This window comes from Lolium rigidum, chromosome 2, assembly GCF_022539505.1.
Source record: "Lolium rigidum isolate FL_2022 chromosome 2, APGP_CSIRO_Lrig_0.1, whole genome shotgun sequence".
In the NCBI taxonomy this organism is placed as follows: domain Eukaryota; kingdom Viridiplantae; phylum Streptophyta; class Magnoliopsida; order Poales; family Poaceae; genus Lolium; species Lolium rigidum.
This window is the reverse complement of record NC_061509.1, coordinates 51659280-51676125: the sequence shown is the minus strand read 5'-3', so window position 1 is coordinate 51676125 and position 16846 is coordinate 51659280. Positions and strand designations below refer to the sequence as shown.

The 16846-nt window shown below is 48.7% G+C and overlaps 1 protein-coding gene across 1 annotated transcript; it reads left to right on the top strand.

Annotated features, from left to right (window-relative positions):
* The first annotated feature begins 3405 nt into the window (after positions 1–3405).
* LOC124686440 (GDSL esterase/lipase At5g03610-like) lies at positions 3406–4816 on the top strand. Its single transcript, XM_047220386.1, has 4 exons — positions 3406–3715; positions 3834–4120; positions 4224–4500; positions 4626–4816. Exons 1-4 carry the CDS (start codon positions 3406–3408, stop codon positions 4814–4816), a joined length of 1065 nt encoding a protein of 354 aa, XP_047076342.1.
* Positions 4817–16846: the final 12030 nt, after the last annotated feature.

The window sequence follows — 16846 nt, the reverse complement described above, 5'->3', positions numbered from 1 at the left end:
AAAATTGCATCTAAAGTATTGGCCAATCGTCTGAAGTTGATTCTCCCAGTTATTATCTCTGAACATCAGAGTGCTTTTATACCTGGCAGACTGATCGCTGACAATGCTTTGATTGCTTATGAATGTCTCAATACCATCAGGAAGCAACAGGCGAAGAAGCCGTTCTTTGCGCTGAAAATTGATATGATGAAAGCTTATGATAGGGTGGAGTGGAGCTACCTACACGACTGTCTTGAGAAACTTGGCTTTGCCCTGCTTGGATTCAGTCAGTTATGAGGTGTGTCACTACTGTTCGCTATGCTGTTAAAGTAAATGGCGATCTCACAAACTCGGTGATACCCAGCAGGGGTATAAGGCAAGGGGATCCCATCAGCCCCTACATGTTTCTATTATGCACAGAGGGTTTATCATGTCTCCTTCGGCAACAGGAATTGGAGGGACGGTTGCAGGGCATCCGTAATGGTCGCCAGGGTCCTGCGATCTCCCACCTTTGCGGACGATAGTATCTTTTTTGCCCGGAGTGATCAGCAAAGTGTACAAGCCCTGCAGTCCACTCTTACTCGATACTGCGATGGGTCCGGGCAGAAAATCAACTTGGAAAAGTCCACAATCTTCTTTGGCAATCACTGTGAAGTTGCGGTTAAAGATGGTGTCATGGATCTGTTGGGAGTCCGCAATGAAGCTCTCCAGGAATCCTATCTCGGTTTGCCAATGGAGGTAGGCAGATGTCCTATTGGCACATTCAGATTCCTATATCATGGAAACGAATGAATACTTATTCAGATAGGCCTTTGTCTCGCTCAGGTAAGGAAACGCTGATCAAAGCTGTCATCCAAGCGATATCCACCTATACTATGAGTTGCTTTCAAGTGCCTGTGGGGACTTGCACGTCGATCAAATAAGCGATTGCAAATTTCTGGTGGGGTTTAGAGGATGGACATAAGAAGATGCACATGAAATCATGGGACTGGTTATCCGCGCCAAAAGCTCTTGGAGGGATGGGGTTCCGCGATATGGTGTTTTTCAATCAAGCAATGCTAGGACGACAGGCATGGCGCCTCCTAACTGAACCTGATTCTCTATGTGCCCGTGTTCTTAAGGGGCGCTATTTCCCAGGTACAGATTTCTGGAATGCCACTAAGCCAAGCTCTTCTTCCTATACTTGGCGCAGTATTCTGTTTGGGAAAGAATTGGTGCAGGGTGGAGTTCGATGGGGCATTGGTAATGGGAAGAACACAAAGATTATGCATGACAATTGGATCCCTGATGTCTCCCTTGATCGGGTGACTACCTTAAACCCGTTGCCAACAAACGCGACAGTAGATCTGCTGTTGGATGAAAATGCTTGCACGTGGAACGAGGAAGTGGTCAGGGATTTCTTCGATGACACGACGGCTGCCAAGATCTTGGCAGTTCCTGTGAGTCGCCATGGAGGAGACGATTTCCTGTCATGGCCTCATGCTCGTCTCGGCATATACACAGTTCGGTCGGCCTATAATTTGGCAAGGACGCAACGTTTTATCTGAAGGAGGAGTCAGTCAGGAGGTGGTTTGACATCTGACATGACTGTTGAATCCTCGCTTTGGAAGAAACTTTGGAAGTCAAAGGCACCGGGCAAGATGAAGATCACAGTCTGGCGCTTCGTGCATGACTGTCTCCCTAGCGGCCACCAGCTTTTGCGACGGCGTATGCCGGCCGCCGGTGCGTGTTTTTCTGTGGAAGAGAGGAAACAGTGGAGCACACCCTGCTCTTCTGTCACTATGCCCAGGAGGTGTGGACAAGGGTCAAAGCAAGAACTCACCTGAAGCTGCAACGGAGCCTCTTCACCACAACCAAAACCTGGGTTTTTGACTTCTTGGATCGTGCGAGCGATCATGCTGTGATCACCCTAGCTGTGACGGTTTGGCATATCTGGAATGCCAGGAACGGAGTGCGACATGATGAACCTATCAAGCATCCTCACAGTTTGGCTGAGCAGATACTTGCCTATATTGATATGATCCAGCTGCATCTCATCAAACATCGTACCAACCATAGTCGTGAGGCCACTGTTCTAACTCCATCTTGGTCTCCGCCACCGGAAGGTACGATTGTTGTTAACGTGGATGCAGCGCTGTTCTCGGCTTCGTCTCGGACGGGGGTCGGCGTCGTGGTTAGAAACCACAAAGGTGATTTTCTGGCTGCTCATAGCCAGTTACTTGATGAAATCATGACGCCTGAAATTGCTGAAGCACACGCCATCAGATGTGCAGTCTCCCTTGCTCGCGATGAAGGCTGGAACAGGATCGTCTTGGCATCCGACTGCCTTGCGGTTATCCAGCGGATTAAGACCCCGGAGAGGGACAGATCGCTGGTTGGTGTAGTGGTCGAGTATATCAAATTTCTCGCCCACTCCTTGTCATCCGTGACTTTTCGTCATGTAAGTCGTTTGTGTAATAATTCAGCACATACTTTAGCTCGTCGAGCAGAGTCGTTTGGTAGTAGTTTCTTTAGTGTTCCTGTCCCGGATTGTATCCGTGACAAACTTTGTCTTGATGTTATTTGATCAATAAAGTGCTGAGTTCTAAAAAAAAAGAGGTAGTAGTTAATTTATTGGAACATCCTACTCGCCATATTCCTTTTTTTTCGATAAAACTCGCCATATTCCTAGAATAAAAAAAAAACTTGTGACATCAGACTGCGAGCAGCCACGCTAATACTTCGGTTCGTGTCAAACAGGACCAAAATGTTCACGAACTTGAGATTTCCCTACTTCTGTACTTAATCTGGACAAGTATTGATATTGAATCAAATAAAATTTGGGCTTAATTGAATGTAATTTGTCCGAAAAAAATCTACGTTTGGCTAGACTTCCATAAGTAATAAGTTTGCAGATCCACCATCATGCATGATGTGTAGCGGTGTTCGAGCGGGCGTGGCACTAGTTGTATCGATTTTCTTCTGGTTGTTGCTAATTAACGGGAAACATTTCTCTTCTTGATTATAACAAATAAACGTTTTTTGCCTCCTCATCGCCTCATCGGTTAATTTGAACGAGTTCAAAGGAAAAAGCCCCAAGGGTCCACCGTAAGCAAAGATGGTTGTTTGCTTGGCTAGTGGAATCCGTCTCCGACTGTGATGTACATCCCTGGCGCGTATCTGTGACTCCGTGCACGTCTAGCGAGTCCGATTCCGACCGATAACGCGAGTCCGTTTACGACTTCGCCTTCCTGGTGTTTGAGCTTTGCGTTGCTGGTTCCATAAATAGAAGAGAGGAGCGCATCGAAGAAGACAAGCTAGCTCGAGTTCCTGATTTCGACCTTTTCCGTTCCCGACCAGCAAATTCGAGGACCCTCGCCTCGGGCCAGCGCGCGGCTACCTACCACAGAAAGCAGTTCGGCGATCCGCCTTCGAAGCACCGGAGGCATGAAGCTTCGTCCGTCCGTCCTCGGCCTCCTCCTTCTCCTCGTCCTTGTTCTAAACCCCAATGGCACGGAGGCCCGGCCTGCCCCTGCCGGCGGCCATCCTCAGAAGAAGATGTCGAGCTACAGCTTCTTCGTCTTCGGGGATGACTTCGCCGACAACGGGAACCTCCCTCTAACAGACCCCGTCACCCAGATGTCGCGGCAATGGGCCTACCCCTACGGCTCCTCCTACGTTGACGCCGACGGAAACCCGCGACCAAATACTCCGTCGGGACGCTTCTCCAACTACCACATCCAATCAGATTTCATCGGTAAGCATTATAATTCCCTCATACTCACTCATGTGATATACAGTACCTAGCTAGTAGACTAGTACGTGCGTCATAATTAACACTGCGTATTGCTTTATTTCTACGTACGTACCTACAGCAACGATCTTGGGGCTCGAGGAAGCACCTCCGGCGCATGCTCTGACGGCGGAGAAAACCTGCGACCCGTCTGGCATGACCTTCGCCTATGCTGGCGCTGGCGTATTGGATAGCTCATCGACGCACAAGGTCCCCACCCTTGCCAAGCAGGTCGACACTTTCAGGAAGATGGTCAACGACGGGATCATCTCTGAGCAGCAGCTCAGACGCTCAGTGGCCCTCGTGGCCGTCTCCGGCAACGACTACCGCGGGAGCTCCAGCAACATTGGCCTAAGCACCCCCAACGATGTGAGTAGCTAGCAACAGTTCAAAGCATGCATACGTAGATTTCAAATGACTATTTTGTTTGTGCATCTTAACTAATGTGCTAACTTTTCATGTATATATGCAGATCAATGCTTATATTGGGAAGGTGACAAAGGAGATCGCAGCCAACGTGGAGCAGTTGCAGAAGCTAGGGGTGACAAAGGTTGTCGTCAATAACTTGCACCCCGTCGGATGCACACCATTGCAAACACGGACTAACAACTACACCGCCTGTGACGTCTTCGGAAATTTGGGTGCATCCGTCCATAACAGTAACCTCAAACAAACGATGGAGGGCAAGAAAAATGTCCATGTTGCCGACCTCTACACCGCCTTCAGTAATATTGTGGATACAGCCCCAGGTATGTACATACATGCATGCATGCACAAGTGCCCAAAGTATTATTTATAAGATTTCAGATATATAGATGGATTTGAATGTGTGTTTGCGCTGCCTTTAAACTTTCTTTTATTTATGTACACGCAGGTAAAGGCCAGGAGCTATCTAAACAATTCAAGCGCAAGCTCTCGCCGTGCTGCGGAAGTTTTGATTCAAACGGTTACTGCGGACAACAAGACGATTCCTCGGAGCTTCTCTACACTGTGTGCGACAAGTCCAACAAGTTTTTCTACTGGGATGACATGCACCCGACACACATGCAGGGTGGGAGGCAGTGATGAAGCAATTGGAAAAGCCCTTGAGAGAGTTCGTTGTTCAAGACTAGATAGGTTCCATGATATTTGTAGAGCTACCGATGCAAGCTCAACATCTTCTAATTGTTTTTCTAGGATTGCAGCTTACTTAGTTTGGAGTATATATTAAAAGCTAGGCTATGGGTTTTCTTGTATCTGAAGTCAATATGTTCATTATTTACGTGACTTCGTCTTCTTTTGTGATTTTTTTTGGGTTCATGGTCACGTGTACACCAAATATATGTTGGAGGCCCACTTCCGTACACCTCGTCCTTCCCCTTCAAACTCAAACATATCAATGGTTGAGATCGCTCTTTACCCCTTCACAAACTTAATTACAAAGTGGTATGGGACATTCTGAGCTCCTGGTATGTCTTGGGAGGGTGATATACACGAAACCTATATGTTTTAGCTTTTTTTTTAAATGACCATAAATAAAAATGTTCACATAATGAATACTACTCTACTATAGTTGCCAAGAAAAAAAAATCTCTCCGGCTCAAATTAGTAGAGGAAACCATATACTTGTCCAATATAAGTATACTCCTAAGTAGTGTGAATTAATTTGGGCGTAAGGGTTTTACTTTTTTTTTTTACCTATTAGGCCTATGAGCCCAAATGAGACCATGGAACCAATTGGCCATATGGCAACTCAAAAAGCTGCACCTGGAACATTAGCAGAGATATAGAAATTCACCAATACTTAAAGTTCCCCGGTGGCACACTCGCGTGTGATTTGTCCTAATCCCACGCATGCATCTAATGTTGTTGTAGGTTTTGTGCAAATATCCTCTCTTCTTCTCTACTTACAAAATGTTCTAGCCCTCTTCTCATATAGTCAAAAACTTAATCTCGGTTCATCAATTTACTCATGATAACTATGTCTCAATAAAATATGATCCTTTTAATTTTCCGTGAAGGACCTAGCCACCAAGACCCTTCTTCTTCGCTCCAATAGTGATGGTGACCTATACCCCTTCTTCGGATCCAAGACACCTCCTCATGCAGCCATGTGACTGTGCAATGGCCAGAAGTCCGAGGATGGCTATAAATAGCCACCCTTTTCTTCCCCCAAGGGGTAGGTCTTCAGGTCGTGGGTTTTCTATCTCCTCCATTACTCTAGAGCTTCAAGTTGGTGGTTCTCCCTATGTAGCCAATTCACCCCATCTTTAGGTAATCGAAGGAGGAGGGCCCAATATACCCTTTGACCAAAGGGATTTGAATTTCCTCTTGATTCTATTGTGGAACTTGTAACCCTAGGTCTTTATAGTGGATAGTCGAGACCCTTGTGAAGAGAGCATCTTGAGGGCTTGCTTGGTGTTGTACAAATCTTTAGGTGTTGTTGGGAGCCTCTATGAAGTTGTGGAGTTGTGCCACAATCTTGTGAAGGCTTGGCAGCGCTTAGTGGACAAGTGAATTCATCTTTATGGTGGGTTCACCGGAGAATAAGGTGAGGCATTTGTGTCGTTGTTAGCCTCTGTTTCTGATGGGGATATGCCCCAAGGGGGTGTGTCGCCAGTCTTACTCGCCATGGAGATGAAGGCCCAAGAAGGCTGCTAGTCGCCCAAGCGACTGGGTGACTGGGCCCTGCAGCGACCGGGTGGCCGGGCCTTGAAGCAACTGGGCTGCAATCCCTGGATGAAGGTCTGCGCGACTGGAGGTGGAGATTACTTGCAAGAGGGGTGACAAATCCCGGATTAGTAGCAACCAATAGGATTCAGACTTATCCTCATGTAACCCTAGATCGGGGGTGCCTATATAAACTCCCAAGCTAAACCCTAGAAGGGACATCATCTGAGATCCAATCTCCCCCTTTGTAAGCTCTTGGCGCCGCCGCCGACTGAGCCCCCCCATTGTAATTCTCCACTGAGCAATATGATCTAGCAGGACGTATGCCTTTTACTCTCCGGAGGGGCTGAACCTGGGTAAAACCGTGCGTCCTGTGCACCTCGACCCGCAGATGGCAATGTTCCCTTGCCCCCGCATCAACGAAGTGCTGCCCCCTGTAGCACCTGCCGTGGTCATATCCACGACAGTGGCGCCCACCGTGGGGCATGGGACATCAAGCCTCCGAGCTGCGGCGAGGCCCTACTCGCCGATACGCCGGTCGGTCGCCTCCGGCAGGATGATCGCCATGGGCAACTTCTTCCACATCCAGCCGAGCCCCTACCAGCCGGCCTCATCGCCCCTCGCGCACGCTTGGATGGTGCCAGTCGGCACGATCAACCTCTTCTTCGGGCTCGCCGGTGTCAGCGACCCCACTGAGCCTCGCCCCGGCCAGCTGCCCGACCCCTTTGCGCCAGGACAACTCCTCACTGCCACTCTCCCCTTAACCGGCGAAATACACGTCGAGGGCGAGTCGCCCTGGAGGACAACGCCGATTCGGCGGCTACGGCGTCAGTGGCCGGATCCACCGCCACGGCGTCGGCTGTCGGATCTATCACCGCGGCGTCATTCGGGTACTCCATCATCCCGGTCTCCAACCCGAGCGACTTTGAGGACGATTTTGTCCTCCCCCTCTTCGGCAGCGACTCCGAGTCGGATTTTGTCGAGGCCACGCGATACCAGCACCCCACCACCGTCTTCATGGCGACTGGCGACGAAGCTCCACCTCCGCCGGATCCCTTCTCCACCCCACTCCCTGCGACCGTGACCGCGGCCGAGATCGAAGCGCATCGGGCTGCCCTGGAGGAGCAAAGGAAAAAGGAGCTTGTCGAGCGGCAGAAATTCCGCCTCGAACAGGACTCGGCGAGAGCCATGTCCCAATTCCGCAACGAACGCAATCGCCTGCGCATGGAGCGCATCCAAGCGCAGGGCTTCCCCAGCGCCCGCCTCAACTTCGATGATCCGGACGGAGAAGTCCGGGTTGCCCGAGTCCAGAACCACGATGACCCCGAATCGAGTCGGGCTGCCGCCGGCAGGGTGGCACACGGAGCACCACCCCCCCTCCTCCACCTGGAGGACGGCCGGCTCCTCGAGCAGAGGTCGACGCCAATGGCCTGCCTCTCCACTCGTCGCCAGCCGACAACGTCGCGGCAGCTCACGTCGCCCTCGCCAACCTCCCCGAAACGGGAGACGACGCAATCTTCGTCCAGCACGCCAAGGCCCTAGTCGCCAAGGCCCTAGAGCAGCAGCATGCCGCCGCCGACTCCCAAGGACAACTCTACTCGCGTTCGTCCGCGAGTCGAGCCGCGTCATCAGCCGCGGCGAATCGCGCAGTCGCCAACGTCAACAACTGCCCGCCTCTAGCGCCACGGGCTGCCCACTCGACCAATAACCGAGTCGAGCCACACCCTCTGCGGGCAATGGTCGCCGCTAACGGCCAACCGATTGACGCGTTCACACACATCGTCAACGACCAAGAATGGCGAGCGCGCAATCACGCGAACGACCGCCTCATCGACGAGGCCCCACGCCAAAGCGCGTTCAACCGAGTCGGCCCAGGATGCTTCGGCCCCATGATAAGAGGCAAGCCCTACCCCGTCGGGTTCAAGGGCCCCCGCGACATCGAAAAGTACGACACACACATCGACCCCACGGTCTGGATCGATTCGTACACCATGGCGATGGGTATCCTGGGCTACTCCGAGCTGCTCGCCGCCCGCTATCTGCCCCTCATGATGGATGGGGTAAACCGTCACTGGTTCAACACCCTCACCCCAAACAGCATCGACTCGTGGGAGGAGGCTCGTGCTTCCTTCATCCAGCACTTCGCCAGCGCATATACCCGCGCCACCACCATAGAGGACCGGGACCGCTGCGTTCAGGGCCCGCGCGAATCGACTCGCTGGTGGGTACAACGCTGGCAGGACATGTGGACGACCTCCAGCGGCATCAGCACCGACACGGCGATCTATTGCTTCCGGCGGTGTTGCCGATACGAGCCACTCAGCGCCAAGCTCCGCCGCGTCAGCAGGGACAACATTTCTATCGCCGAGCTCTTTGACATCGCCCAGCGCTACGCTGATGAAGACCCAATGGTCGACTCGGACGACGAGTACGGGCAGCGGCGCAATCGCCGCCCCACTCACTCTGACACTCGCCGTGGCGACTACCGGTTTGGCGGCCGGTCAGGCAACGGCAAGCGCCGCGCAGACGGCGGCCACACAGAACTCGTCGCCAATGCTGATTACGAGCAGCGCGACCCAAAGTCCTCCCACCGAGACAACCGCGCCCCAAGAGAAGACCGGCCCCAGCCCAAACGATTCGACGCGCGCAGCCTGCTGGACGCCCCGTGCATCTACCACAGCAGGGAGGGCAAATCCTCCACCCATATGACTGGAAACTGCTTCTCCCTGAAGCAGATAGAGAAGGCCCGCCGTGCCAAGGAGAGCAACGGTTGCAGTCAGTATAAGGACCGCACCAAAGACCAAGACCAGCACAAGGAAAACGGGTTCGGCCGCAGCGCCGGCTCGCTTCATACTTTCACCGGAGTCGGCGACCGGCGCAACAGGAAAGTCCTCGCAAGGGCGGTGGCCGTAAACGCAGTCATCATCGACGTCCCCCGTTGGCTCAACTGGTCCGAGCAGAGCATCACGTGGAGTCGTGAAGATCACGCCCCACGCATCGAGTACCCCGGCCGAGTGGCGGTAGTCGTCAGGCCCAAGGTCGCCGACTACTGGCTTCCGAAGACTCTGATGGATGGAGGAAGCTCCATCAACATCCTGTACTAGGAGACCTTCCGGCGGCTCGGCCTGCCTGACTCGCGCCTCGAGAACACCAAAGTCACATTCCACGGCATCGTCCCGGGGCGGAACGCCTTCCCGATCGGCAAGGTCACGCTGCCGGTAACCTTCGGCACACCCGTGAACTACCGCACCAAGCGGATAACATTCGAGGTGGTCAACTTCCGCAGCCCGTACCACTGCGTCCTCGGTCGCCAAGCGTTTGCCAGATTCATGGCTATGCCTCATTACGCCTACAACATGATGAAGATGCCCGGGCCTTGTGGCATTATCACCGTCCACGGCGACCCAGAGATGGCCGTGGAATCCGAGGACAGCGGTGCCAAGCTCGCCGACGCCGTCATCGCCGAGGAACACGACAACATCGCCGAGCTCGCCAAGTACCCAGTCGACCGCAACGACCCCGCCATCCTCGAGAAGCCGACCGAACTCGACTCGCCCACAGCAACCTTCAAGCCTACAACTGACACTCGCCAAGTAGATCTTGTAGAGAACGACTCGAGTAGGCAGGTTACCATTGGGACGGGCCTGTCCGCCCAATAGGAAAGCGCGCTCATCAAGTTCCTCCGTGATAATCGAGATGTCTTTGCATGGAAACCGTCTGACATGCCAGGTATCCCGAGAGAACTTGCTGAGCACAAATTACACGTCGACCCCACCGCACGGCCCGTTAGGCAAGCGATGCGACCCGTGGGGGAAGAGCGTCAGCGTGCAATCGCCGAAGAGGTGAATGATGGCGTGTATTTCACACGTTCGTTGGGCAACCCCAAGAGGAAGGTATGATGCGCACAGCAGCAAGTTTTCCCTCAGAAAGAAACCAAGGTTTATCGAACCAGGAGGAGCCAAGAAGCACGTTGAAGGTTGATGGTGGCGGGATGTAGTGCGGCGCAACACCAGGGATTCCGGCGCCAACGTGGAACCCGCACAACACAACCAAAGTACTTTGCCCCAACGAAACAAGTGAGGTTGTCAATCTCACCGGCTTGCCGTAACAAAGGATTAACCGTATTGTGTGGAAAATGATTGTTTGCGCAGAAAACAGTAAAAACAAGTATTGCAGCAGATTTGTATTTCAAGTATTAAAGAATGGACCGGGGTCCATAGTTCACTAGAGGTGTCTCTCCCATAAGATAAAAGCATGTTGGGTGAACAAATTACGATCGGGCAATTGACAAATAGAGAGGGCATAACAATGCACATACATGACATGATAAGTATAGTGAGATTTAATTGGGCATTACGACAAAGTACATAGACCGCCATCCAACCGCATCTATGCCTAAAAAGTCCACCTTCAGAGTTATCATCCGAACCCCCTCCAGTATTAAGTTGCTAACAACGAGACAATTGCATTAAGTATGGTGCGTAATGTAATCAACAACTACATCCTCGGACATAGCGCCAATGTTTTATCCCTAGTGGCAACAAGCACAACACAACCTTAGAACTTTCGTCACTCGTCCTGGTGTCAATGCAGGCATGAACCCACTATCGAGCATAAGTACTCCCTCTTGGACTTAAAAGTAAAAACTTGGCCAGAGCCTCTACTAGAAACGGAGAGCATGCAAGATCATAAACAACACATATGTAATAACTTGATAATTAACATGACATGGTATTCTCTATCCATCGGATCCCGACAAACACAACATATAGAATTACAGATAGATGATCTTGATCATGTTAGGCAGCTCACAAGATCCAACAATGAAGCATAATGAGGAGAAGACAACCATCTAGCTACTGCTATGGACCCATAGTCCAGGGGTGAACTACTCACTCATCACTCCGGAGGCGACCATGGCGGTGTAGAGTCCTCCGGGAGATGATTCCCCTCTCCGGCAGGGTGCCGGAGGCGATCTCCTGGATCCCCCGAGATGGGATCGGCGGCGGCGGCGTCTCGCAAGGTTTTCCGTATCGTGGCTCTCGGTACCGGGGGTTTCGTCACGGAGACTTTTTATAGGCGGAAGGGCAGGTCAAGAGGCGGCACGGGGGCCCCACACCACAGGGCCGCGCGGCCAAGGGGGGCCGCGCCGCCCTAGGGTGTGGCCCTCCGTGGCCCCTCTTCGTCTCTCCTTCGGACTTCCGGAAGCTTCGTGAGAAAATAGGCCCCTCGGGCTTTGATTTCGTCCAATTCCGAGAATATTTCCTTACTAGGATTTCTGAAACCAAAAACAGCAGTAAAACAAGCAATCGGCACTTCGGCATCTTGTTAATAGGTTAGTTCCGGAAAATGCACGAATATGACATAAAGTGTGCATAAAACATGTAGGTATCATCAATAATATGGCATAGAACATAAGAAATTATCGATACGTCGGAGACGTATCAGCATCCCCAAGCTTAGTTCTCGCTCGTCCCGAGCGAGGTAAAACGATAACAAAGATAATTTCTGAAGTGATATGCCATCATAACCTTGATCATACTATTTGTAAACATATGTAGTGGATGCAGCGATCAAAACAATGGTGATGACATGAGTAAACAAGTGAATCATAAAGCAAAGACTTTTCATGAATAGTACTTAAAGACAAGCATCAATAAGTCTTGCATAAGACTTAACTCATAAAGCAATAAATCAAAGTAAAGGTATTGAAGCAACACAAAGGAAGATTAAGTTTCAGCGGTTGCTTTCAACTTGTAACATGTATATCTCATGGATAATAGTCAACATAGAGTAATATAACAAGTACAATATGCAAGTATGTAGGAATCAATGCACGGTTCACACAAGTGTTTGCTTCTTGAGGTGGAGAGAAATAGGTGAACCGACTCAACATAAAAGTAAAGAGAATGGTCCTTCAAAGAGGAAAGCATCGATTGCTATATTTGTGCTAGAGCTTTTATTTTGAAAACATGAAACAATTTTGTCAACGGTAGTAATAAAGCATATGAGTTATGAAAGTTATATCTTACAAGTTGCAAGTCTCATGCATAGTATACTAATAGTGCCCGCACCTTGTCCTAATTAACTTGGACTACCGGATCTTTGCAATGCACATGTTTTGACCAAGTGTCACAATGGGGTACCTCCATGCCGCATGTACAAAGGTCTAAGGAGAAAGCTCGCATTTTGGATTTCTCGCTTTTGATTATTCTCAACTTAGACATCCATACCGGGACAACATGGACAACAGTATAATGGACTCCTCTTTAATGCATAAGCATGTGGCAACAATTATTATTCTCATATGAGATTGAGGATATGTGTCCAAACTGAAACTTCCACCATGAATCATGGCTTTAGTTAGCGGCCCAAAGTTCTTCTCTAACAATATGCATGCTCCAACCATGAAGGTGGTAGATCTCTCTTGCTTCGGACAAGACGGACATGCATAGCAACTCACATGATATCCAACAAAGAATAGTTGATGGCGTCCCAGAAACATGGTTACCGCTGAACAAGCAACTTAATAAGAGATAAAGTGCATAAGTACATATTCAATACTACAATAGTTTTTAAGCTATTTGTCCCATGAGCTATATATTGCAAAGGTGAATGATGGAGTTTTAAAGGTAGCACTCAAGCAATTTACTTTGGAATGGCGGATAAATACCATGTAGTAGGTAGGTATGGTGGACACAAATGGCATAGTGGTTGGCTCAAGTATTTTGGATGCATGAGAAGTATTCCCTCTCGATACAAGGTTTAGGCTAGCAAGGTCATTTGAAACAAACACAAGGATGAACGGTACAGCAAAACTCACATAAAAGACATATGGTAAACATTATAAGACTCCATACCGTCTTCCTTGTTGTTCAAAACTCAATACTAGATGTTATCTAGACTCTAGAGAAACCAAATATGCAAACCAAATTAGCAAGCTCTAAGTATTTCTTCATTAATGGGTGCAAAGTATATGATGCAAGAGCTTAAACATGAGCACAACAATTGCCAAGTATCAAATTATCCAAGACATTTTAGAGTTACTACATGTAGCATTTTCCAATTCCAACCATATAACAATTTAACGAAGAAGAAACTTCGCCATGAATACTATGAGTAGAGCCTAAGGACATACTTGTCCATATGCAACAGCGGAGCGTGTCTCTCTCCCATAAAGTGAATGCTAGGATCCATTTTATTCAAACAAAACAAAAAAAAACAAAAACAAACCGACGCTCCAAGCAAAGTACATAAGATGTGGCCGAATAAAAATATAGTTTCAGGGGAGGAACCTGATAATGTTGTCGATGAAGAAGGGGATGCCTTGGGCATCCCCAAGCTTAGACGCTTGAGTCTTCTTAATATATGCAGGGGTGAACCACCGGGCATCCCCAAGCTTAGAGCTTTCACTCTCCTTGATCATATTGCATCATACTCCTCTCTTGATCCTTGAAAACTTCCTCCACACCAAACTCGAAACAACTCATTAGAGGGTTAGTGCATAATAAAAATTCACATGTTCAGAGGTGACACAATCATTCTTAACACTTCTGGACATTGCATAAAGCTACTGGACATTAGTGGATCAAAGAAATTCATCCAACATAGCAAAAGAGGCAATGCGAAATAAAAGACAGAATCTGTCAAAACAGAACAGTCCGTAAAGATGGATTTTATTAGGCCACCAGACTTGCTCAAACGAAAATGCTCAAATTTAATGAAAGTTGCGTACATATCCGAGGATCATGCTCGTAAATTGGCGTAATTTTCTGATCTACCTACAGGGAGATAGACCCGGATTCGTGACAGACAAAGAATTCTGAAACTGCGCAGTAATCCAAATCTAGTACTTACTTTTCTATCAAAGACTTTACTTGGCACAACAAAACATAAAACTAAGATAAGGAGAGGTTGCTACAGTAGTAAACAACTTCCAAGACACAAATATAAAACAAAAATACTCGTAGTAAAAACATGGGTTGTCTCCCATAAGCGCTTTTCTTTAACGCCTTCAGCTAGGCGCAGAAAGTGTAACTCAAGTAACATCGAAAGGTGGTGCACCTACAGCGGGGTTTGGAGTTTTCTCAACCATGCATAGTATATTGGATACATAAGTTTCAGCGTCTCCCTTTTCATTAGTCTTGGGCTTGCTACTCTCATCGAACAAATTTTCAGGAACAAGCCAAGCATAGTTATTTTCTAGTGCATCATTCATAGCTAGGAGTTTACATGGTATTGGTGCTTTGATCTCCCCACCATCATTAGCATTATTAGTATACCTTATCCTATCCATGTCCATTTTTTCAAGGAGACTAACAAAATTAGTATGAGAACCAAGCATATTAAATTCAGCGAAGACCTTTCTAGCCTCTCTTGCTAGACCTCCAAATTCTCTAAGAAGGGTTTCTAAAACAAAATCTTTCTTTTCCCCCTCTTCCAAATCACCAAGTGTAAGAAACATGTGTTGGATTATAGGATTGAGATTAACAAATTTAGTTTCCAACAAGCGAACTAAAGCAGCAGCAGCAATTTCATAAGTAGGAGCAAGGTCTACCAAGTGTCTATCTTCGAAATCTTCAACGGTACTAACATGGGTGAAAAATTCTTCTATATTGTTCCTCCCAATTATAGACCCTTGTCCTACCGGTATGTTCTTTGTGGTAAAATTAAAAGGAAACATGATGAAATAAGTAAAGTAAATGCAAGTAACTAATTTTTTTGTGTTTTTGATATAGAGTGCAAGACAAGTAAATAAAGTAAAGCTAGCAACTAATTTTTTTGTGTTTTGATATAATGCAGCAAACAAAGTAGTAAATAAAATAAAGCAAGACAAAAACAAAGTAAAGATATTGAGAAGTGGAGACTCCCCTTGCAGCGTGTCTTGATCTCCCCGGCAACGGCGCCAGAAAATATGCTTGATGGCGTGTATTTCACACGTTCGTTGGGCAACCCCAAGAGGAAGGTATGATGCGCACAGCAGCAAGTTTTCCCTCGGAAAGAAACCAAGGTTTATCGAACCAGGAGGAGCCAAGAAGCACGTTGAAGGTTGATGGTGGCGGGATGTAGTGCGGCGCAACACCGGGGATTCCGGCGCCAACGTGGAACCTGCACAACACAACCAAAGTACTTTGCCCCAACGAAACAGTGAGGTTGTCAATCTCACCGGCTTGCTGTAACAAAGGATTAACCGTATTGTGTGGAAAATGATTGTTTGCAGAGAAAACAGTAAAAACAAGTATTGCAGCAGATTTGTATTTCAGTATTAAAGAATGGACCGGGGTCCACAGTTCACTAGAGGTGTCTCTCCCATAAGATAAAAGCATGTTGGGTGAACAAATTACAGTCGGGCAATTGACAAATAGAGAGGGCATAACAATGCACATACATGACATGATAAGTATAGTGAGATTTAATTGGGCATTACGACAAAGTACATAGACCGCCATCCAACTGCATCTATGCCTAAAAAGTCCACCTTCGAGGTTATCATCCGAACCCCCTCCGGTATTAAGTTGCTAACAACGGACAATTGCATTAAGTATGGTGCGTAATGTAATCAACAACTACATCCTCGGACATAGCGCCAATGTTTTATCCCTAGTGGCAACAGCACAACACAACCTTAGAACTTTTCGTCACTCGTCCCGGTGTCAATGCGGGCATGAACCCACTATCGAGCATAAGTACTCCCTCTTGGAGTTAAAAGTAAAAACTTGGCCAGAGCCTCTACTAGAAACGGAGAGCATGCAAGATCATAAACAACACATATGTAATAACTTGATAATTAACATGACATGGTATTCTCTATCCATCGGATCCCGACAAACACAACATATACAATTACAGATAGATGATCTTGATCATGTTAGGCAGCTCACAAGATCCAACAATGAAGCATAATGAGGAGAAGACAACCATCTAGCTACTGCTATGGACCCATAGTCCAGGGGTGAACTACTCACTCATCACTCCGGAGGCGACCATGGCGGTGTAGAGTCCTCCGGGAGATGATTCCCCTCTCCGGCGGGGTGCCGGAGGCGATCTCCTGGATCCCCCGAGATGGGATCGGCGGCGGCGGCGTCTCAGTAAGGTTTTCCGTATCGTGGCTCTCGGTACTGGGGGTTTCGTCACGGAGACTTTTTATAGGCGGAAGGGCAGGTCAAGAGGCGGCACGGGGGCCCCACACCACGGGGCCGCGCGGCCAAGGGGGGCCGCGCCGCCCTAGGGTGTGGCCCCTCTTCGTCTCTCCTTCGGACTTCCGGAAGCTTCGTGAGAAAATAGGCCCCCGGGCTTTGATTTCGTCCAATTCCGAGAATATTTCCTTACTAGGATTTCGAAACCAAAAACAGCGAGAAAACAACAATCGGCACTTCGGCATCTTGTTAATAGGTTAGTTCCAGAAAATGCACGAATATGACATAAAGTGTGCATAAAACATGTAGG

What these genes read in the sequence shown, in the direction of transcription:
- LOC124686440 (XM_047220386.1), top strand. Translation starts at nt 3,406, where the DNA reads ATGAAGCTTCGTCCGTCCGTCCTCGGCCTCCTCCTTCTCCTCGTCCTT. An exon ending in GCCTAAGCACCCCCAACGAT is followed by an intron (nt 4,121 to 4,223) that starts GTGAGTAGCTAG and finishes GTATATATGCAG; the next exon opens with ATCAATGCTTATATTGGGAA. An exon ending in TATTGTGGATACAGCCCCAG is followed by an intron (nt 4,501 to 4,625) that starts GTATGTACATAC and finishes ATGTACACGCAG; the next exon opens with GTAAAGGCCAGGAGCTATCT.